Source organism: Urocampus carinirostris, chromosome 12 (assembly GCF_059441175.1).
Source record: "Urocampus carinirostris isolate Australia breed hairy pipefish chromosome 12, RoL_Ucar_1.0, whole genome shotgun sequence".
In the NCBI taxonomy this organism is placed as follows: Eukaryota; Metazoa; Chordata; class Actinopteri; order Syngnathiformes; family Syngnathidae; genus Urocampus; species Urocampus carinirostris.
The window spans coordinates 27755178-27779911 of record NC_142360.1 but is presented as its reverse complement, the minus strand read 5'-3'; the positions used below and the strand labels follow the sequence as shown (position 1 = coordinate 27779911).

Here is a 24734-nt window from a genome sequence, read left to right as displayed (position 1 = left end):
TTCTGAATTCATTTTCTGCATTCAATTATTGTTGGTAATATACTGATTGAAGCGATAACCACAAACCTTTCTTTTTTTCATTTTCTCCTTTTATACTTCCTTTTGTTCTTCTCTATTCAACATAATAATTCGTTATTTAATGCATCAAAGCGAGTGAGCCGTTTGAGAGCCGGTCCTCTAAAAAGAGACGGACTTCCTTTCACTACACAACTACCACCGAATGATGCATGATGGGAAATCCCCAGGCAGCAGACGCATATGCACAGGAGCATCAAACCGCTCGCTTCGATTGCAAATAAAAAAACGATACCGAGATAGAGGCTACCGCGGCAAACTGGTTTGACTTGATTGATTTGCCGTTTCGTGATAGTCGGTGTATACCGGATGGTACCCATAATTGACACATTTTCCGTACAGATTTTCTTGTACGTCGTACACGTCTTAAAATGCATAATAAACGTACTTTTTACGGCAAAAACGTACAGGTTGACAAGGTATGGTTCATAATAGTCAAAACAACAAACTCCATCCTATGTAATCTCTTTTGCAAATGTCAAATATTAAAAACGGAATAAACCTTTTACTTAATGAGGTAAATTGTAAAGTGGTTCATCAAATATGAAGTGATCCCTGCACAGAAGAAAAGTATGACCATGCAAAAGCACAGTGGGGAGGTGCAACTTCCAAGTATCCACATTGTATATCATTGAGTGTAATGAGAACCAGTGTCAGACACGTTACTTTTAAAAAGTAGTGAGTTACTCACTACTTCTTCCAGTTGGTAACTGAATTACTTAACAGAAAAAAAAATCAAATAGTTTCCATGGAAAGTAACTATTTCCGTTACTTTAAAAACAAAAATTTGTATGTCCACATTTTCTGAGCAGTATTCGAGTCAGTTGAACAAAGAAAAACAGACAGGTAGTTGTGTTCTATTTATTGCACTTTGCCAGCAACAGACTTATCTTACACTTGAATTGCTAAAAAAATAAACAGTAAACAATAACATAAGATAACAATCAGCAGTACCAATTTCAAGCGAGTTGAATAAATTAATTTTAACTCTCACAACATGAGACAACTGGTCAAGTAGACAAAGCCTACTGTATTCCCAAGTAATTTGTCCACAACAAAAGTCAATTGTAAAACAATATCAAGTGAGTTTCACTCTCTAGAATACATTACGATCTCTAGTCAGACACCTGCTGAAGTAGACATGAGCTACTATACTTTAATATCACACAACAAAAGTAAACAGTTCAACAATATAAAGTGTGATGTAAAATAAATAAATCAAACTCTCACAACCTGAAATACTGGTCAAGTAGAATAAGCAACTGCACTTTACATATTTTTCACACAACAAAAGTCAACAGTAAATTACCGTATTTTCCGCACTATAAGGCGCACCTAAAAGCCTTTATTTTTTTCAAAAGCTGACCATGCGCCTTATAATACAGTGTGCCTTATCTATGGATCAATATTAAGTCGCAAAGTCTTGCAACTAAAGCAAGCAGCCGCCGACTAGATTTTTCCCCGAAGGCGAAGTCGTCCGCGGTGTATGCTGGGATTTATATACCGGCGTTTCATTTCCTAACCAATGTGTCGATCATCATTTGAATCAGTCACTATTGGCTAAAGGGGGCGGATCCTTTTTATCATTTACAGGCTCGCATAGGCTAAAGGGCCGAAACAAAGCCTGTAATTGGCCCGAAAAAGATGAACGTGAATCACACGTTGGGTTGCACTACGGCATAGAGAAAACATTTTTTACTATTCTGTATTTGTAAATATTTTACTCTCCTGGATTTACTACACTCACGGTTGTAAGAAGACCATGGTTACGTATCATTATTGAACGTGATGGCTGCAAGAGAACTTAGGTGCGGCTTTATATTTTCCCGGTATCTTGTTTTAGAACGATCTTGATGTTTCTGTGATGAGTCTATTTTTAAACTAAATTCAATTCAAAGTGTTTATTGTCATATGCACAGTAAAGATCCCCCGTTTCCCTGCACAATAAAATTCTTACTTTGCTGTCCACACAGTTGCCAGCAAAAAAAAAAAAATGGAAACTAAGAAATGTTTGGCATATCTTGAATCCCAAGACTTTAACCTTCCGAATGATATTTGGAACGATGCTGATTGGTGACATCGTACAGACACTGTTTCCGTACTTATCTGAGACACGTATTTGCTTCTTTGCAAGCTTTGGGAATGTTAAGGGGGTAATAAGTTGGACTGAACTATCTGACTGTTTTGTCGACGTTTCCATCGTAGCGCCTTATAATCCGGTGCGCCTTATGTATGAAAAATATAAGACCAAAAACTATTTTTTGGGGGGTGCGCCCTATAACCCGGTGCGCCTTATAGTGCGGAAAATACGGTAATATAAAGGCACTATCTAACCCTCTTTGTATGTGATGTTATTTGGTTAAAAGGATTAAAAACTACATTACCCACAATGCCACATTACTGACCATGTGCGGCATATACCATAATGTTTAGAGTTGTATGATATGGTTTTCTTGCGAGTGACACACCACGTCTCGGTTTATCCATAGTAACGCACCGCTTTCGACCGTCAGTAACCATAACACCGTTGTAACGGCGGAAAAAAATAATTTGTTCGACTATCCCGTTACTGAAAAAATAAGGCCGTTACATATTGGCGCTATTTATAAGGGTTTGGTAAAAACACCTTTTTGTGTAAATTCAACACTGACTATACGATTGAAAAAATAGGTTTTGCTTTTCTTTCTAGCCTACCCTCCACATCAGGACAATCACATAAGCCCATACATGAGCAGTAGCCAGTCTGTGAGCCCGGCCCCACTCACCACACCGCGGTACTCCCCAATGCCGAGATCCACGACTGCAGATGATGATTTCTCAAGGTTAGTCACACACAATGTTCCCACTCATTTTCCTTGCGGGTCTGAGCGTTCACACAAAGTCGGTGAGCAAGGCTTGAAACAACAGTGAGCAACGGCAATCCCAAGTGTGGCAACTAATCCATTATCAAACATGTCCAAAACTTGACATCACTTTACATTTTGCTGACTTTCCGGCAATGCAAAATTATTTTTCACTTTTGAATGAATTGACTCATGTACGATTGCAAAGGTTGTACGGCCTACAAACGTCATTTGTTTTTACAATTTTTTCACAAGATTTCCATTTCTTTTATTCCTGGTATCTTTTGTCGCATAATACTAACATTTTTGGGGGCTTATTGAGTCAGTTGCACGATACAGAACTGTATTTTATCACATTTTTTTAGTGGAAGTACAATGTTGGCAACAAGATTGACTTCATATAATTGGAAATTATTTAAATGCAACACAAACTTTTTCTTCTTTTTCCCTGTTTTTGCTACTTTTTTTTAATTCCTTTTAAAAAAAAAAATCTAATCGTGTTTATTTTTTCCCAGCTGTTACTTTTTTCTTGCTTTTTTGTTCTCTATTTCCTTTTTCCTTTTATTTGTTCCTTTTTTTCGGATTTTTTTCCTGCTCTTTTTTTCTCTTTTCATCCCAGCTCTTCACTACTTTTTCATTTTGGAATTTTTTAATTTTTTGTTCTATTGTAGTCCCCCCCTCCCCCCCTTTAAGTCATTTTGTGCATAATTTTAGATAATATTTCGTCGTGTAGGGATGAAAGAAGCAAAAACAACCTGAAGAGCCGTTTGGGACCCGAAAGTGCCGGTTCTTTTTAGTGAGCCGAGCCGAAGAAGCCGGCTCTCGAAAAACTCTACTGACTTTACTCAACTTTGTTCTACCTCGACATTGACTTCAAAATACCGCATTTAGGACACAGCGTCAGGGGAACCCGTGTGTTTTTACCTTCATGCACTGTAACTTTGACTTAATTCCCTTCTTAATTAGCAAAGTGAGCAAAGTTCCAATCACTCGAAGTGGAAATGAACAACATGCATTCGTTGATTTCTACAATCGCTGTCTCTGTTTCGCCATTTTTATAATCTTTGTTTTCATCTGGTCACGACACAGCTCTAGGGATATGAAGTCAAACTCTTTTGAGAATTAATTTCTCGAGATCCATGGCTGGAAGAGTATTATGGAACATATCTACATGATCGCGGGGAGGAACATTACACGTTCTGTGGTCGTTTGTTATCCCTGTAAGATCGTTTTACATCCATCCTAAAAAGGCTGTGATGATATAGAACACTATGTTTGTTTGTTTTATTGTCATTTATAGGAACATAGTTAACATTGTTTGCAACACTATCAGACATGAAACTCCAGGGAAAACACATAATATATACTTAAAAGAGAAATATGCTAAAAGGATAACTTAGTCAAAAATATGTGGAAGGTACTGCTCGGAGACTGGCCTATGTTGTAATAATGAATGAATGAATGAAAACTTTATTCGAACATTAAAATAAAAACAAACCAAAAACAATAACTCAACAACAAAATAATATTACATAATATGTTCTAAAAGGGGCAGCACGGCGGCGCAGTGGTTAGCGCTTGTGCGGCACAGTTCATGTCATGGGAACCTGTCGTGGGTTCAAATCCAGCTCCAGACTTCCTGTGCGGAGTTTGTATGTTCTCCCCGTGCTTGCGTGGGTTTCCTCCGGGCACTCCGGTTTCCTCCCACATTCAAAAAACATGCATTTCAGGTGAATTGGCCGGTCCAAATTGTCCCTACGTGTGAATAAGCGAATGCGTTGTCTGTCCCTGTGTGCCCTGCGATTGGCTGGCAACCAGTTCAGGGTGTCCCCTGCACACTGCCCGGAGATGGCTGGGATGGGCTCCAGCCCCCCCGCGACCCTAATGAGGATAAGCGGTACGGCTGATGAGATGAGATGAGATGAGATGAGACGTTCTAAAAGGGGCAGTCAGAAAAAAATTCAGCAAAAAATTCCCCTTCATCTTCCCGATTAAACACATAAATTATATAACAACAATTGTAATACTTTTAATAATAACAGTTATGATATAACAACAGTGACAATAACACAATGTTAATCATAGTTCTAGACCAGGGGTCTCAAACTCATTTTAACTCTGGGGCCGCATGATCTAACAAACATTCTTTCGGGGGCCGGAGAGAGAAAAAGAGAGAGAGAGAGAGAAAAGGAGGAAGAGAAAAAGAGAGAGGGTGGGACAAAAAAGATAGAAAGGGAGAGAGGGGGGGGGAAAAAAGGGAGAGGGAGAGAGAGGGAATATGTGAGAAACAAAAGAGAAAAAAAAGAGAAATAGTGAGAAAGGGGGAAAGGAAAGAGAAATAAAGAAATCCGAAGAGAAATAGAAAGAGAGAGGGGGGGAGGATAGAAAGACAGAAGGGGAAACGAAGAGAAAGAGATAAAAGGGAGAGAAAAGGAAAAAGGAAGAGAGAACAAAAGAAGGTAAAAAGACACAGAGAATAAGAGAGAGGGTGGGACAAAAAAGATAGAAAGGGAGAGAGAGAGAGGGGGGGGAAAGAAAGGTAGAGAGAGAGAGAGAGGGAATATGTGAGAAACAAAAGAGAAAAAAAGAGAAATAGTGAGAAAGGGGGAAAGGAAAGAGAAATAAAGAAATCCGAAGAGAAATAGAAAGAGAGAGGGGGGAGGATAGAAAGACAGAAGGGGAAACGAAGAGAAAGAGATAAAAGGGAGAGAAAAGGAAAAAAGAAAGACAGAACAAAAGAAGGTAAAAAGACACAGAGAATGAAAGAGAGGGTGGGACAAAAAAAGATAGAAAGGGAGAGAGGGGGGGGGGAAGAAAGGTAGAGAGAGAGAGAGGGAATATGTGAGAAACAAAAGAGGAAGAAAAAGAGAAATAGTGAGAAAGGGGGAAAGGAAAGAGAAATAAAGAAATCCGAAGAGAAATAGAAAGAGAGGGGGGGAAGGATAGAAAGACAGAAGGGGAAACGAAGAGAAAGAGAGAAAAGAGAGAGAAAAGGAAAAAGGAAGAGAGCGCAAAAGAAGGTAAAAAGACACAGAGAATAAGAGACAAAGAGGAACAAAGAAAGAGAGACAGAGAGAGCTCAAAGATAGAAAGTGAGAAAAAGGGTGGAAGAGAGAGAGAGAGTAGGAGAGAGAGAGAGAGAAGGAGGAAGAAAAAAAGAGAGTAGGACAAAGAAAGGGAGAGAGAGGAAGAATGTGAGAAACAAAAGTGAAAAAAAAAGAAATAGTGAGAGAGGGGGAAAGAAAGAGAGAGAAATAAAGAAATCCAAAGAGAAATAGAAAGAGAGAGAAGGATAGAAAGACAGAAGAGGAAACGAAGAGAAAGAGAGATAAGAGAGAGAAAAGGAAAAGGGAAGAGAGAGCAAAAGAAGGTAAAAAGACACAGAGAATAAGAGACAAAGAGGAACAAAGAGAGACAGAGAGAGTTCAAAGATAGAGAGTGAGAAAAAGGGTGGAAGAGAAAGAGAGTCAGAGAAAGAGAGAGAAAGAAATACAAGTACAGCGCTTGTGAGAAGCACCTGGCTTTGGCAACATCGAGTGGACATATATTAACCTGCAGCTCGTTTTTCTCTTGCACGTCCCTCAGTGTTGTCTTTGACACAAGTGTTCAAAACGCACTATTCCCAATCTCCCGTATCACTCATACCCGATTTTCTTCATCTCTGTATTTCGCCAACAATGTTTTTTTGTATTTAAATTTGAACACATGAATAGTTGGACATTGTTTGATCTCTTCATGTCAATTATTCCAAAGTTTGACTCCACACACAGACACACACATACTTTTCCTGGTGGTTCTCACCTTTGGGATCATGAATTCACTACAGCCCCTTAAGTTATAATTTCCCTCTTTCCGAATGAATAATTGATATTAATAATATATAATAATATAACATATTAATAATTTATAATAATAGTGAAACCTGTGTTTGAACATGTGTGTTCTTTCTTCTATTTCACAAATTGTAACCAGTATTCCTCTTTGGCATGTAAACTGAGGTCACCAACATGCATATTCACTGTCAGTCTGCTCTACTATCTTTAATCCATTTTAATGGAAGGATTACAGCCTATTACAATCCACGTCACTCAACTGGTGTCACCGTGGTTACCAGAGTATGACTTCTTCCGTCATGGGCCTTTTGGCCAATCGCAATGTTTTTAGCATAATAATCATATAAGCTGCAGACACACTGGAGGATGGTCATTTTGAGGTCTGATTTTGAGTGTTGTGGTCTTTCTGATTTGATTTTTTTTAGTATGCATCTAAGTCGACATGTACTTTATATAATCATAGCAGCTGAGAATCTATAACACTCATCTTTAACAAACTTGCGCAAAAAGTATATAGTTCTAGAGACAGAAAATACCCTGCTTATGATTATCTATTTTATGAACTTGATTATTTTTACCCAAGACGAGTTCTAATGCATGCTCATTTTAATTTAAAAGACTATAATATGCTGCTCTCAATGTACGACAAGTTATAGGTTTTACCCCAAATATATATTCTCATCTCATTAGCTACACCGCTTATCCTCAGTAGGGTCGCGGGGGGTGCTGGAGCCTGTCCCAGCAATCATCAGGCAGTGGGCAGGGGACACCCTGAACTGGTTGCCAGCCAATCGCAGGCCACGCAGGGACAGACAACTCACTCGCTCATTCACACCTAGGGACAATTTGGACCGGCCAATCCACCTGAAATGCATGTCTTTGGAATGTGGGAGGAAACCCACGCAAGCACGGGGAGAACATACAAACTCCGCACAGGAAGTCTGGAGCTGGATTTGAACCCACGCAGGAGGTTCCCATGACATGAACTGTGCTGCACATGCGCTAACCACTGCGCCGCCGTGCTGCCCATTAATATATATTATAATAATATATTAAACTAAGGTTTTGTAAGGTTGTATACTATTTTATACAGTATCTAAAAGCATTTCAATAATTAATAAATTTATCGTTAATTAAACTATAATGCATTGTATTTATTATATTCTCCTTTAGTTCTGCCATACTTCACATATTGTGCAGAAGTCTGGGGCAATCATTACAAAAGTTCACTACAGCCCCTTTTTATCCTTCAAAAACCATTCACTGGGTAGGATATCGGGATCATACTCATGTTTTATTTCTGCAGTCCAAATTATTAAAATTGGATGATTTAGTAAATTATTTCACTTCACAACTGTTATTTAAGGTCAACAAAAACATGGTGCCAGAAAACATCCAACAATTATTCATTCGGACAGAGGGAAATTATAATTTGAGGGGCTGTAGTAAATTGATAATCCCAAAGGTGAGAACCACCAGGAAAAGTATGTGTGTGTCTGTGTGTGGAGTCAAACTTTGGAACAATTGACAAGACGAGATCAAACAATGTCCATCTAAATTTAAATACAAATAAACATTATTGGCGGAATACAGAGATTAAGAAAATATCATATGAGTGATACTAGAGATTGGAAATACTGCGTTTACGACTATAGTTAACCTTGTTGTTATTGTTTATATTATTATATCATAACTGTTATTATTGTTATTGTTGTTATTATCATTGGTGTCAAAATGATATTGAGTGACAAGTAGGATTGTTACGTTAATAAATGGGTACTACGATGATTAGAGTATGAAAGATGCAGTGTTCATTTTACCTGTGAAAAGTAATGGGTCCCGGGGACTCGCATGCTCAAAAATCTATGGGTCCCAACAGAGATCTATGGGTCCCCAAAATTTAGTGTTATCGAGGTTGACATTGTAATTTAGCGACAAATAAATAATTCTATATATTCATTCAGTTTTAATCATCACAGTTTATTGGTAACACAAATCAGTTATCACTTCAGATTTTTCAGTTCACAAAAATATTGTACATTATACAAAATAATATTGCTGAAATATTTAAATATTCTTGCAGTTTTAATCATCACAGTTAATTGGTAACACAAAGCAGTTATCACTTCAAATTTTTCAGTTCATATGTTCTTCGTGGTTTGCTGTCCCGCCACAGTTGTAATGCCTTCTCAAGGTCCAATCCATTATCATCCTCCTCATAGCGTAACCAGGAATATAATTGAGTCAATTTTGGCAGGAAAGTCCTTGCTAGGAGTATTCTTTTGTTTGTTTTCTTTCGTCGAATCGTTCGCTTCAACACGCGTGTTTTCCTTGCCTTCGCGATCTTCCGAAGAATTTCTCCGACGTTTTTTCTTGCCGGAATTATTGCCGTTGTTATTACTTTTTGCATTAAGTTTCAACTTATTACTGACACTGAAGAAATGACCAATTTTGTGTTGCTTTTCACATAATACTAACTTTTTTCGGAGGCATACTTAGCCTTCACCTTCCCTCGACGACAAGCACCACAACAATGACGTCATCTCGAAACGACGAGATCCTGTTTGCCGAGATCGGCGTGCAGACGAAAACTCGAACCGCGAGACCAAAACAACGATGGCGGATCTGCCTGACGAAAAGTTTGGAGTGCGGCAAATCTTTGTTTAAAAAAAAAATGTCATTGGTTAAAAAATGACAATTTTGTGTCAAAAAAGTTGCGTCCCGGGGACGCACGTTGCCTTGACACTATGCGTCCCCAGCAAAAATGATGCGTTTAGGACCCAGGGACGTGGGCAAACGAGAACACTGAATATGTGACTTTTGTTATCATTATAATTATTGATATCCAACCTAAGTATTATGTATATCTGTAAGATTTTGTTATATTAGACACAAAAGAGGATCTACCTGTAAAATGTAATTAATAGGGAAGATGAAGGGGTAGAGAAAATAAGCATCTGCTTCTTACTCCCCCTTTTTGAACATGTTAACATTATTTTTGTTGTTGAGTCATTGTTTTTGTCCCGTTTTTATTTTATAATGTTCAAACTGGGGCGGCAGTAGCTCAGGAGGTAGAGCGCTCGTCTTGGGATCAAGGGATCCCAGTTCGAATCCCGGCTCGTCCGTGTTACATGTCGAAGTGTCCTTGGGTAAGACACTGAACCCCTAATACCCCCAATAAGCAGGTTAGCGCCTTACATGGCTGCAAGGCCGCTATTGGGAAATGTGGAGCACATTGTAAAGCGCTTTGGGAAGTCATTGACTTGAAAAGCGCTATATAAATGCAGATCATTCATTCATTCATTCAAAATCAATTTTTCATTCATTCATTCAATATTGTCTCAGACTAAGGTTTTTAAAACTAAATTTTACAGGGAGACTATTTTAGGACTGCAACTAACAATTATTTTAACAGTCTTGAAACAATCAGATACTTTGTTTTTCCTCATAAAGAAAAACTCAAGAATATGGTACAATGAAAAATGCATCTTATTGCAGATTCGTCCAAAATTTAAATAAAGCTCTTTTTTATCGCGAAATATGCGCTAATAAAATGTCATCAAAACTGTATTGTCTCTAACGTTACTTGACTCTTACCGAGGCGAGGCAGACTCTGTTTTGTACAACTGTGCTTTTTAAATGCTCGTGGGTCAATGCAATGATCCGTAAGGTCTGCTTTAGCACTTTGCGTCAAAACAGACGGCCCGTGGGCCAGATCAGGCCCACCAATGGTTTAAATCTGGCCCGCGAGACAACAGTGAGAGAAGCGCAAGAGGAAAATGAGCTGTAGTTTTAAATATTTCCACCAAATGTCACAAAAGCCAGTTAACACTTGCAAAACAATTGTGGTAGTATTTCTCCATTTCTCTCTGACTCACTTCTTTTTTATTTATTTCTCCCTCTTTTTCTCCTGTTCACTCGCTCTTCATCTCTATTTTTCTCTTTTCTCTATTTCTCTCTCACTCTCTAACTCTTTCTTTTCCTCTGTCTTGCTCTCTTTCTATTTTCTCTCTCTAATTTACACTTTAATTCTCTTTCTTTCTCACCCTCTTTCTTTCCCTTTTTCAACTCCCCTCTCTCTCTCTCTCTCTCTCCCTCACCTCACTCTTTTTTTCTCCTGCTGCCTCTTTCTCTTTCCGTCGTTTCACTTCTCTTATTCTTTTTATTTTTCTCTTTTTTCACTTTCTTTTTCTCTCTATATTCATTTCCCCCTTCTCCATTCATCTCTATTCTGCTCTCTTTTTCTTTCACTGTTACTCTGTCTCCCTATCTGTTTATCGCTCTCTTTTTCCCTCCCTCTCTTTTTCTGTCTTTTTCTCCCTCTCTTTCTCTTTAACTTACTAGTCCGGCCCCCGTGAGATTTTTTTAATAGCATTTGTGGCCCCCAGCTAAAACAAGTTTGACCCCCCCCCCCTGTTTTAGAGTCATATCACTAAAAATAATAATAAATAATAATTAAAAATGGCTGTGAAGCACTTACATCCACATGCATGTGTAACGTACTAAGGAACAAACTTGCTTGGCGTGAAGCATGATACTGACATCTACTGGACAAAACTAGAATTTACTGTCCGTGCATTCCATGCAGCACTATTTAAATTCTTTCAATAAGCTTTAGAAGAGAAATCTTCTTTTCCAGTTAAAACAAAGTGTGATATTTTACCTAAAAGGAGTCATATATATAAAGAAAATGTAGAAATATGTATAGACTGACAGATAAACATTTTACACAGGTTTGATCGATTGCAACTCAAGAGTTTATTATCTGGTATAAGAGTAATGCAAGCTGGTTAGAACAGCTGGGGATTAAACCCAGGACCTTTAAGTTAGGGGACAACATATTTTCCACTTACCTAAATTCAATAACTCATACCTGTCGCGCTCCAGGGCTCCATGCCCTTACAAACTGTCGTATTTTCCCATACAAAATACAAAATAATCTTACACCATATTTGTTTTTTCAAGCGTGTTTATTTATGTAGTTGAACATGTTATAACGTGCATGTGTTTCGTTATATCCTATATATTGTTCATTAACATTTTGTTGTGAGATCCTGAGTTGCTCGACATGAATGAGGTTTATTATAAAAAAGTTCAAAAATGAAGAGCTTGGACGTTCACTGTTGAAGGAAAAAATACATGCAATTATAATTAGGGACAATAACCTGTCTTTTTTCATTTTCTCCTTTTATACTACCTCTTTTCCTTAACTTTTTTATTCAACGATAATGATTCGTAATACAATGCATCAAAGCAAGTGAGCCGTTTGATGAGTTGAGCCGAAAAAGCCGGTTCTCTAAAAAGAGACGGACTTCCTTTCACTACATAACTACAACATGAAATCCGAGGCGGCAGACGCATGCGCACAGTAGCATCAAACCACTCGCTGCGTTTGCAATGAAAAATAACGATACTGAGAATATTAATAATAATAATAATTTAGCACACCCACTTTTTCATTTTTTAATTTGTTGAAAAACTTTAAAATAAAGTGTGTTCCACTTCATGATTGTGTCCCACTTATTGTTGATGCTTCACAATAAATAACAGTTTTATATCTTTATGTTCAAAGTCTGATCTGTGGCAAAAGGTCACAAAGTTCGAGGGGGGGGCCAAATAGTTTCGCAAGCTACTGTATTAACGGAGCCTTTACGTGAATATCTAACTTTTTCTAAATGTAAGTACTGTAAGGTAGTTGGATCCACATAGCGTGAGATAAAGATGATTTCCATTTTTGCTGTTTACTTTCCACCGCTAACCGTTTCACCGGATGCTAACGTTAGCATAGCGCTAAATCTCCTGCCCGCTGCTATCAATAAACAGCAGCTTGCACACCCCAACGGAGCTTTATCGTCGACGGCGACTTTAATCGGGCATGTTTATGGACTGTACTCCCAAATCACTTCAATATGTGGACTGAGCAATTCGGGAAAAACACTGGACTATGTGTAATGTAAGAGCAAACATCAAACATTCTGGTTGTATCCACCAACTCTGTTTGTCCCTCACCCCCTCATCACCCCCCCCCCCTTTCCCCTCCGAAGGAAAACAAAGCCTACTTACAACAAAGACAGTTACTTCTTTGTTCCTTTATCTCTTTGTTTCCTTTTCTGCACTGTAAATGTGGACCTGGAGTTGTCCAATTTCGTTGTCAAAGCATATCCCATGTTGTAACAATGACAATAAAGGCATATCCTATTCTATTCTATTCTATTCTATTTTATTAGGATCAAGCGTCGTGCTAGTAATGTGATGAAGGCCATCTTTGCCAGTCACTTTTATGTTCGAAATGAAGCTATCATATTATCCGGTTTGATAGGAGGACTCCATATTTTTGATATGGTTTGGAAAAATCTCCTTCAAGAAGTTATGCAGAGAAGAACATGACCAGAACATGTGGGTGTGATTGGCTGGGGATTGTTGCCAGCGTGCGCAGTTTGAAATATAATTCTCCAAAATGTGGGATATTCTTTGTCTGATCCAATGAGCTCTGTGAATAATTTTGGTTTGAATGATGTATGTCTTCTTTTGAGTATAGCCTCCCAATTTAGATCAATTTCCTGCTCCCATATTGTTTTAGTGTCGGACAGCGAGGTTTTAGTCAGGTCGAGTATCTGTCCATAAATAAACGACAGGCTGCCTACAGTTGGGAATTAATATCAAAATATATCGTTTACCAAATTGTTCGAATTAGTTATCTGACTCCATTAATCAAACACAACCTACGTTCACCCAACAATTTATGCGCGCTCGTTTCTTGAGGGAAAAAATGAACAAGACATTTTCACACGGCGGCAGAATTAATTTCATTAACAATTTAACTAAGTGTACTCCATCGAAAACGGCCGAATTAGTGTCGTTGGCGTCTGTGGGAAGCCTTTTTCTCAAATCCTTTGGCTCTCTCCTATTGGCCATCTCCTCGCATAATGGCGCGCCGGCTCCTCCCATGGGCGTGCTAAGAAAGCCCCCCTGGGCTTCACCATCTCGTCAAAGAGCGTTGCGATGTCTGGAATACTCAAAAAAACACTGAGCGTTTCTACGTCATCAGGGCCTTTCTGCGTCTGGATGTGCTGATTATCTTATCCGCCTTACGCCCCGTTCCCGTCGTTCCTGTAAACAACATTTTCCACCAGGGTGCCCTGACATCGCACCACAGCCCAGCCAGTGAATATCTTTTGCATTAAATGTAATTTGTATTCGATCGTATAAAATCCTTTACAGTCAAATGTATAAAATCCTTTACTACAAGTGAAGGGACAGTCAAGAAACTTGTCCAATGCTGGATATTTTTGAGCAGCACTTGCATATTTGACTAGTGTATTTCGAAAAGGAGATGCTTCAGTATGCAGCAGGACCAAACCGTTTGTCAGGGTAACATTTTCATCTTCAAACATGTTTTACCAGAGAGCCAAGACGTGTCCTTCTGCAGCGAGGGTCCACAGGCCTTGGTTTCAACATTGTTGGAGGAGAAGATGGTGAGGGAATCTTTATCTCCTTCATTCTTGCTGGTGGTCCAGCGGATCTATGTGGAGAACTTCATAAGGGTGACCGGATCCTCTCGGTATGAGTTACAAACTGTATTTCGTCAATACATTTCATTTTTATAGCAATTGGTCCTTCTTAGGATTTGGATAATTAATGTATGTAATGCCGTTTTGGTTGATCTAGGTAAACGGTGTAGATCTTTCTGCTGCCACGCATGAACAGGCAGCTGCAGCTCTGAAGAACGCAGGACAAAATGTCACCATTGTTGCACAGTACCGACCAGAAGGTGAGTAAGGCTGTTAATTCATAAAATGTATCAACAAATGCTCAATGGTTAGCAGTGGTTAGCGCTTGTGCGGCACAGTTCATGTCATGGGAACCTGTCGTGGGTTCAAATCCAGCTCCAGACTTCCTGTGCGGAGTTTGTATGTTCTCCCCATGCTTGCGTGGGTTTCGTCCGGGCACTCCGGTTTCCTCCCACGTTCCAAAAAAAAACATGCATATTAGGTGAATTGGCCGGTCCAAATTGTCCCTAGGTGTGAATGAGCGAATGAGTTGTCTGTCCCTGTGTGCCCTGCTATTGGCTGGCAACCAGTTCAGGGTGTCCCCTGCCCACTGCCCGGAGATGGCTGGGATGGGCTCCAGCCGCCCCGCGACCCTAATGAGGATAAGCGGTACGGCTGAGATGAGAGGTTTATTAGTCAGGAGGATATTCAAAGACATTTTCCTGAATTTCAGGCTAAAGGGACAGTTTGTATTATTCACGAGTTTTTATCATATCTGTATTCTATTAGTGACAATATTCCTCACCCGTGTCAATATCAGTAATGAGTGCATTTTTTTCATGCATGAATTTCTCAAATAGTTTGAGTCTTAGTGTGAACTGTCCTCCCGTTACTCTGATAAGAGTTCTATAGAAAACATGCTGGATATCATTTTAGTCTTGACTTGCATACCTGTCGCGCTCCAGGGCTCCATGCCCTTACAAAATGTTGTGTTTTCCCTTACAAAATTTAAAAAAATCATACACCATAATTTTTTATCAAACGTGTTTATTTATGTAGTTTAACATGTTATATTGTACATGTGTTTTGTTATTTCATATACCGTATTTTCCGCACTATAAGGCGCACCGGGTTATAGGGCGCACCCCGAAAAAACAGTTTTTGGTCCTATTTTTGACATGCATAAGACGCACCGGATTATAAGGCGCTACAATGGGAACGTGGACAAAACAGTCAGATAGTTCAGTCAAACTGATTACCCCCTTAACATTCCCAAAGCTTGCAAAGACGCAAATACGTGCCATAGACACGTGCGGATGCGGTGTCCGTACGATGTCACTCAAATGCATCGTTCCAAATATCATTCGGAAGGTTAAAGTCTTGGGATTCAAGAAATGCCAACCATTCCTTAGTTTCTATTTTCTTTTTCGCTCGCAACTTTACTGTGCATATGACAATAAACACTTGGAATTGAGTTTAATTTAAAAATAGACACTCCATTCCATCCATTATCTGCACCGCTTATCACAGAAACGTCGAGTTGAAACAAGATACAGGGAAATAATATAGCCGGAGTAGCTCACTGAAGTCGTTGATGTGCAACCATGGTACTCATATATCCGTGAGTGTAGTAAATCCAGGAGAGTAAAATATTTACAAATACAGTACAGAATAGTAAAATACTGTTTTCTCTATGCCGTCAACCCAACATGCTATTTACATTCATCTTTTCCGGCCAATTGCAGGCTTTGTTTCACCCCTTTAGCCTATGAGAGCCTGTAAATGATAAAAAGGATCCGCCCCCTTTACCTCCGAATAACTTTAGCCAATAGTGATCGATTCAACTGATGATTGACACATCTTTTTCGGCCAATTGCAGGCTTTGTTTTGCCCCTTTAGCCTATGCGAGCCTGTAAATGATAAAAAGGATCCGCCCCCTTTACCTCTGAATAACTTTAGCCAATAGTGATCGATTCAAATGATGATTGACACATTGGTTAGCCAATGAAACGCCGGTATATAAATCCCAGCATACACCGCAGACTAATTTGCGTTCTGGGGAAAATCTAGTAGGCGGCTGCTGCATTAGTTGCAAGACTTTGCGACTTAATATTGATCCATAAATAAGGCGCACTGTATTATAAGGCGCATGGTTAGCTTTTGAAAAAAATAAAGGCTTTTAGGTGCGCCTTATAGTGCGGAAAATACGGTATATTGTTAATTAACATTTTGTTGTGAGATAACTAAGCTGCTCGACATGAATGAGGTTTATTATATAAAAAGTTAAAAAATGAAGTCGCTTGGACGTTCACTGTAGAAGGAAAAACTACATGCAAATAGAATTAAGTAGAATAATACATTTTCTTATTCAAATTATGAATTCATTTTCTGCATTCAATTATTGTTGGTAATATACTGATTAAAGGGATAACCACACACCTGTCTTTTTTCATTTTCTCCTTTTATTCTTCCTTTTTTTCTGAACTTCTTTTATACAACATAATAATTCGTAGTATAATGCATCAAGGCAAGTGAGTCGCTTGAGAGCCGTCTCTCTTTAACGAGTTGAGCCGAAAAAGCCGGTTCTCTAAAAAGAGACGGACTTCCTTTCACTACAAAACTACCACATAAAATATGAGGCTGTAGACGCATGCACACAGTAGCATCGAACCGCTCGCTTCGTTTGCAACGAAAAAAAACGATACCGAGATAGAGGCTACTGCGGCGAACTGGTTCGACTTGATTGATTTGCCGTTTCGTGATAGTCAGTGTATACCGAATGGTACCCATAATTGAAGAATTTGCGTTTTTCCGTACAGATTTCCTCGTACGTCGTACACGTCTTCAAATGCATAATAAACGTACTTTGCACGGAAAAAACGTACAGGTTGACAGGTATGAAAGTCCGTCTTTCAGATAAACATTGTATGTTTTTTTAACTAAGGTTACTATGCTGAAATGGCACAGAAGAGTAATTATTTTTCAAACACTTGTTGATCGAGAAAATTGTGTGTACTTTACATGACTTTCATGTAAGCGTACCCCCCCAAATGGTGCGAGTTTGTCACTTTGTATCTTCCTAGTTTAGATTCCTTTTTGGCACTAGTTTTCCGTTGCACTACATCAGGGGTAGGCAACCTATGGCTCGGGAGCCATATATGGCTCTTTTCATGAGTACGTATGGCTCCGAAATAAAATGTAACTATTGCACATCTCTCTGTGGCGTTCCAAAGTCAAGTGATTTCATCCCGATTTTGGTCCATATAAAGCAGAAGCAACTTAATGCAGAAGTTCGATATGCAACCATTTCAACTGATAAATAAAAACGCTGACTTTGATTGGGTGAGCAGTACAGGTGGGAGGATCCCTGCACACAGCGCAAGGCACTTCCTTCTCTCCTTCTCGCTCAGTGCAGTCTACACCGAAAGTGCATATGACAATATGCTTATCGTTTGCAGTAATTTGTGACATTTTTACAAAAGAACTTTGCATGCACATTGTTTTGAAACCGTTATTAAGGACAGATTTCATGGAAAAAAATTCCTTAACACTCTTAACTGAAGGTGGAAGACAAATTGTAAATGTTATATTTACATTGATTTGGGACAAAGGATTTGGCATTATTATCATTTTATACGTTAGATTAAATAGTCAAATGACACACAGTGAAATAAAATGTGCTGAAGAATTAGCTTTTGTCTAGAGAGCGTGTTTGGCAGTTTTTTTCAATTTTGTCTGAAAATATATGATGTGGCTCTCTCAATTTCTTTTTAAAACATTTTTTGCTTTTATGGCTCTTTGGGTCGAAAAGGTTCCTGATCCCTGCACTACGTCATACAGTGGCATCTAGTGGTCAAATAATGCACACCGTCCTTTTAAATAAGATTAGAAACATTTAGTTGGACAGTATATGAGCTGAATTATCCTTGGTGTACTCTATGCCTGTCTTGTGGGAGTGACCTTCAGGGCTGTAACCTAGGAAACCAGTTCATAACTGATAAATGAGCCTCCGCTCATGGGATGCTACTACGGAGGCTGGCGTGAGGGGAGGGGGTGTGCGGCATGTGGAGGATTACCACTTACATGTACTGTACACACACGCAAGCATTTAAAGTAGTTTTCTCTTAAATCTTTGAAACAAACCAGGGGTCTCCAAACCATTTTCAAACAGAGGGCTTCTTTTTGTTCCTAATTAGCACAAAGGGCAACCAGTTTGATATGAATTTCTAAAATACAGGGTTGGGTAGGGTTACTTTAACTGGATTACTTTCAATTACTTTTGGATGACTCCAATACCAAATATGCTAATAAAAGACCAAATAAACTAAATATGAATAAAATGATGACTCACAACACGTGGTAAGCTTTCTCTCCTGGCTTTGATCTCTTTGATCTCCGGCAAAACTAACATAAAATGCGACAGAAACAAAATGAAAATAAATCCAAACAGCTTGCCAACATCATTTTTGCCGTTCCATGTGTTCCGTTACTCCCCGAGCCTGCACAAAATGTAGTCATTTTATTCATATTTAGTTTCTTTTGTCTTTTATTAGCATATTTGGTATTGGAGTAATCCAAAAGTAATCGAAAGTAATCCAGTTAAAGTAACCCTACCCAACCCTGCTAAAATAGCAACTTACCTAGATGGCTTGTTAAATAGCTAAAAAGGTAGCTTGATAGTGAAGGCAAAAGGATTTTTCTGATGTCTCGCCGCATGTTATTTTCCTGGAACAGACCGAGTATTCGGACTTTAAAAAAATAATGTCTGGATATTTTTCGACATCCCGAGAAAAAAATGTTCGTATTTACCGTTTGTCGTAAGTAGGATGGTCATGAGTAGGGGAGCGTCTGTATTATGATTAAATAGCGTGGTGTTTGTTTTCCATCATACAAGTATCTTTGGACCTGCTACCTTATTTATTACAGTGGAACCTCGGTTCTCGACCATAATCCGTTCCAGAACCCTGTTCGAAAACCGATTTGTTCGATCACGGAAATCATTTTTCCCATTAAAAATAATGTAAATCGTTTTAATCCGTTAAAACACCCTGAATGTTTACCTTGAATGTTTAACGTAAACATGAAGCTAACCCAGGCTAATCGTACGTTCGCGTTATCGTAATCTTCCGTACGAAAGATTACGCTAACATGAACGTGTAAAAATAAAAAAATCAGGTCGTTTACAAGTCATTTAGCACCCGGGTCTCCACAACAAGTGGTGAGCGGTTCATTGGAAAGGGGGCTCTGTTCCAACACCCTGAAAGTTGGGCTCCGTTCCAACACCCTGAATGTTTACCTCGAATGTTCAACATAAACAAAGCTAACGCAGGCTAATCGTACGTTCACGTTATCGAAATCTTCAGTACAAAAGATTACGCTAACATGAATGTGTAAAAATTAAAAAAAAGAATAAAGAAAAGAATTATGAATAGGATTTCTTACCTGATCCTAGATTTAGCCATGCTGTATTCCCTAGCAAGATCAGAGGCTCGCACACCTCTTTCATATTTTGCTATTATTTCTTTCTTAAATGCAATAGTTGTACACACTACTTTTCTTTTTTCACCTATAGCAACTTTGCTGCTTGCACTGACTTTCTTCGGAGGCATAATTAGGGGCTAAAACACTTGGTACACCTATATTAAAAGCGAAAGCAAAACAAAGCACGTCCGCACGCGATAACAGGCATTGGGCAGGGGACACCCTGAACTGGTTGCCAGCGAGTTGCAGGACACACAGGTACGGACAACTCACTCGCTCATTCACACCTAGGGACAATTTGGACCGGCCAATTAACCAGACATGCATGTTTTTGAAATGTGGGAGGAAACCGGAATGTAAAAGAATGTAACAAAAGAAAGTATGAAAGGGAAGTGGGTAGAAGACATGCTTATTTGTTGCCACCGTTTTTTATCTTCTGTCATCACCACTATCATTATTTTTACCACCATCATCATTGCTGTCTCCATACATTTTCAGCATATTATATAATAGTATTAGAATATACTGTACAGTAAAAAATATACTCCATAATAATAATAATAAACAAATATATATATATATATATATATATATATATATATATAAGTATAGAATTATAATGATTAATAAAAGCATTGATTAAGCGCATCATAATATCTACTTTAATAACAATAATTCTCATTGGTGGTCATGGTGACAACTGATAGTATTGTGGTGTGTGTTTGTATCTTTGGACCTGCTGCTTGAGGGGAGAGCTGCACCCAGGAAGTGTGGCCTTTTACAATAATGTCTCTCTAGAAGGGCGCCTTAAATGTTTTCAGAGGTGACTGCAGTGTTTTGTATCTGGAGTACATTGTGGAAGACAACAGCTCGCCGTTTTCCTCGGTGCCGGGGTTCAGTGTCTTACCCAAGGACACTTCGACATGTAACACAGAGGAGCCGGGATTCGAACTGCGATCTCTTGATCCCGAGACGAGCGCTCTACCTCCTGAGCTACTGCCACCCCCAAAAAAAGAAAACGTAGCAGCTTATAGTCCGGAATTTCCGCTAATTGTTTTATTTCCAAGTGATTTAAATCAGTCTTTTTAATTCTTTAATATGTCGTGACTCTCATGAATGAGCTCAATTCAAGCCTTCTGTCCATGCTGTGTATGGTCTGTACAATTCTTGCGTGGGCATGCTTATGCATCATTTTTAGAACCATATTTGTCCGCTTCCTGTGACCGTAAAGGCCAGTGGCCCGGGGTGCGCCCTCTGTTTCCACCACATACACACCCACATACATATGTGCCTCTTCTGACCTCCTCCGTGAGTGGAACAGTGTCACCCTGCGTGATGACTTGTTTGTCCAGGAATCATCCTGTAGTTTATATTAGGAACAGTACCTACTGTCGTCAGACGGAGAACAGCATGCTACGGATCTCATGCAAGGTTCTACACCAACTTTTCCACTCATAGCAGCGGTAGGAGTCTGTTTTTTTTTAGCTGGCCGCACAACACAAACTTGGGCACCATTTTTTTGCATCTTGACAGCATGATTTATCAATAGGCGTACAGGTTTTGGTATTATAAAAAGAGTGATTCAGTGTTCTCGTTTGCCCGCGTCCCTGCGTCTTAGACGCATCATTTTGGCTGGGGACGCATTGTGTCGAATCAACGTGCGTCCCCGGGACGCAACTTTTTTGACACCAAATTGTCATTATTACCCGATTACTTTTTTTTTTTTGACAAAGATTTACCGTATTGGTACCGTATTTTCCGCACTATAAGGCGCACCGAATTATAGGGCGCACCCCCAAAAAATGGTTTTTGGTGCTATATTTTCCATACATAAGGCGCACCGGATTATAAGGCGCTACAATGGGAACGTCGACAAAACAGTCAGATAGTTCAGTCCAACTTATTACCCCCTTAACATTCCCAAAGCTTGCAAAAAAGCAAATACGTGTCGTAGACATGTGCGGATGCGGTGTCCGTACGATGTCACTCAAATGCATCGTTCCAAATATCATTCGGAAGGTTAAAGTCTTGGGATTCAAGAAATGCTAAACATTTCTTAGTTTCCATTTTATTTTTTGCTGGCAACTGTGTGGACAGCAAAGTAAGAATTTTATTGTGCAAGGAAACGGGGTTCTTTACTGTGCATATGACAATAAACACTTTGAATTGAATTTAGTTTAAAAATAGACTCATCACAGAAACATCAAGATCGTTCTAAAACAAGATACCGGGAAAATATGAAATCGCATAGCTCACCTAAGTTCTCTTGCAGACGTCACGTTCAATAATGATACGTAACCATGGTCTTCTTACAACCGTGAGTGTAGTAAATCCAGGAGAGTAAAATATTTACAAATACAGAATAGTGAAAAATGTTTTCTCTATGCCGTAGTGCAACCCAACGTGTGATTCACATTCATCTTTTTCGGCCAATTGCAGGCTTTGTTCCGCCCCTTTAGCCTATGCGAGCCTGTAAATGATAAAAAGGATCCGCCCCCTTTACCTCCAAATAACTTTAGCCAATAGTGACCGATTCAAATGATGATCGACACATTGGTTAGGAAATGAAACGCCGGTATATAAATCCCAGCATACACCGCGGACTACTTCACCTTCGGGGGAAAATCTAGTCGGCGACTGCTTGCCTTAGTTGCAAAACTTTGCGACTTAATATTGATCCATATATAAGGCGCATTGTCAGCTTTTGAAAAAAATAAAGGCTTTTAGGTGCGCCTTATAGTGCGGAAAATACGGTAATTTATTCAGTGTCGGTAATAAGTCGAAACAGAAAGTGATAACAACGGCAATAATTCAGGCACGAAAAAATGGCGGAGAAATTCTTCAGAAGACCGCGAAGGCAAGGAAAACACGTGTTTTGAAGCAAACGATTCAACGAAAGATGACAAAGAAAGGATTACTCCTAACAAGAAAAGGACTTTTCTGCCAAAATGGACTCTATTATATTCCTGGTTACGCTATGAGGATGATAATGGAGGCTACATGTTCTGTGATGCGTGCACCCAGCGTGACAAAAAAAAACTGGATTGCATAAATCATTTCGCAATACGAACTTTCAGAAAAGCACATTGGATCGGCACAAGGACATGAAAACCACAAATTAGCTATGAAAATTCAGTTGCTGCAATTGGCAAAATACAAAGTTTTTTTTAAATGCTATATCCATTTTGTGAAAAAGTATTTTAGTAACATGGTATAGACACAACAAAATGTTTTTAAACTGTTGAGCAGTGAAGATAGTATTATTTGAAAATTGTACGTTGTTGTCTAATATTGATCGTGTTTGTATACTGTTAGGAATTAAATATTAGAATGTACCGTTTACCAAATTGTTCGAATTAGTTATCTGACTCCATTAACCAAACACAACCTGCATTCTCCTAACAATGCGCGCTCGTTTTTTGATGGAAAAATGAACAAGAGACCGGCATTTCCACACGGGGGTAGATTTAATTTCTTGAATAATTTAGCTAAGCGAACTCCATCGAATTTGCCGAATTAGTGTCGCTCACGTCTCTGTCAAGCCTCCTCTCTCGATCTTCTTCCTTTCTTCCTCTGCCCACGTTTTTTTCCCGCAAGCTGGTGTGCCAGCTCCTCCAATGGGCATGCTAATGAAAGCCCCCCACGTGGGTTCCAACCCCTCGCCTCTGGAGAGCGTTTCTACGTCATCAGGGCCTTGTTCTCCAAACATCGCCTGCCGTCCCCCCGTCAGAGTCCTGTTATCAAAATTCCTCAGCCAAAACATTCCGAATTTGGAACAGCGTGACATGAAGCCCACTCAGTGATAATCTTCATAGCACTTGATAAATGTAACTTGTATTTAATCGTATAAAATCATTTTTAGTTAAATGCATAAAATCCTTCAATACCTATAATACAGTGGAACCTCGGTTCTCGACCATAATCCGTTCCAGAACCCTGTTCGAAAACCGATTTGTTCGATCACCGAAATCATTTTTCCCATTAAAAATAATGTAAATCGTTTTAATCCGTTCCAATATCCTGAATGTTTACCTTGAATGTTTAACGTAAAAATAAAGCTAACCCAGGCTAATCGTACGTTTGCGTTATCGTAATCTTATGAATAGGATTTCTTACCTTTGTGGTGGTCAGCAGAAGGCGCTCGCACTCATATTTGGTCATTATTTCTTTCTTAAATGCAATAGTTGTACGCACTACTTTTCTTTTTTCACCCGTAGCAACTTTGCTGCTTGCACTGACTTTCTTCGGAGGCATAATAAGGGGCTAAAACACCCGTACGCCGCTCAGCATGGCACCCTAGCGTACGCACTCACGCATTACCGGCGTTCGAACTCCGATTTTTTGACCGAACAGCGAAGCAAGAATTTCTCGACATTTTTGGTCGGACACCGATTTGTTCGAACTGAGAGGAGTTCGAAAACCGAGGTTCCACTGTTTATAATTTTCATATTAGGATTTACATGCGGGTATCCCTTTTTTCTCCCCATGTCTACACGTCATTCCTAATTACCGGGAAGATAAAACACTCAACTATTTAGGCTAGTTTTCCAAGAAAGTAGTAATGAGAAGTAAATCAGAACGCCCCTTCAAAATCGTCTTGAATCTGTGTGGTGGGTGACTGATCCCCTGTGCCAAAGTAGGGCAGGAGATCCTGGCATCACCTCGCTTTCCTGCTGCATGACTGACCTGAGGAAACGGCGCATGCTTGCTTTTGGTGTGTGCGCCATAAAGCCACTGCTGTCATTGTGGGAGGAGCAACCCCAGTCAAGAAAAGAGGAGCACGGTGAAAAGACAACGTTAGCATCTGTTGTTTCCATCGCGGCGTAGTTCTTTCACGTCCTCTTGTCTTGCGTACTGTATCTACTAATGTTTCCATGACTTTCCACTTGCACGCGCTTGAAGATTGATGCGCTCTGGGCTAGTTTTGCGTCTGGGTTTTCCTTCCTTTTACATCCTTTGGACTCTAGAACTGTTCCATGTGCTGACACTGATCTCATCTGCATCATGAAACA

The 24734-nt window shown here is 39.4% G+C and overlaps 1 protein-coding gene across 1 annotated transcript in view; it reads left to right on the top strand.

Moving 5' to 3' along the window:
• LOC148355402 (disks large homolog 4-like) overlaps nucleotides 1-24734 on the top strand; it is a 177580-nt gene that overhangs the window by 111798 nt on the left and 41048 nt on the right. Inside the window, exons 11-13 of the mRNA XM_088350535.1 lie at nucleotides 2765-2897; nucleotides 14156-14312; nucleotides 14420-14522. Coding sequence (XP_088206661.1) covers nucleotides 2765-2897; nucleotides 14156-14312; nucleotides 14420-14522 — 393 coding nt within the window. The remainder of the gene's footprint in view (nucleotides 1-2764; nucleotides 2898-14155; nucleotides 14313-14419; nucleotides 14523-24734) is intronic.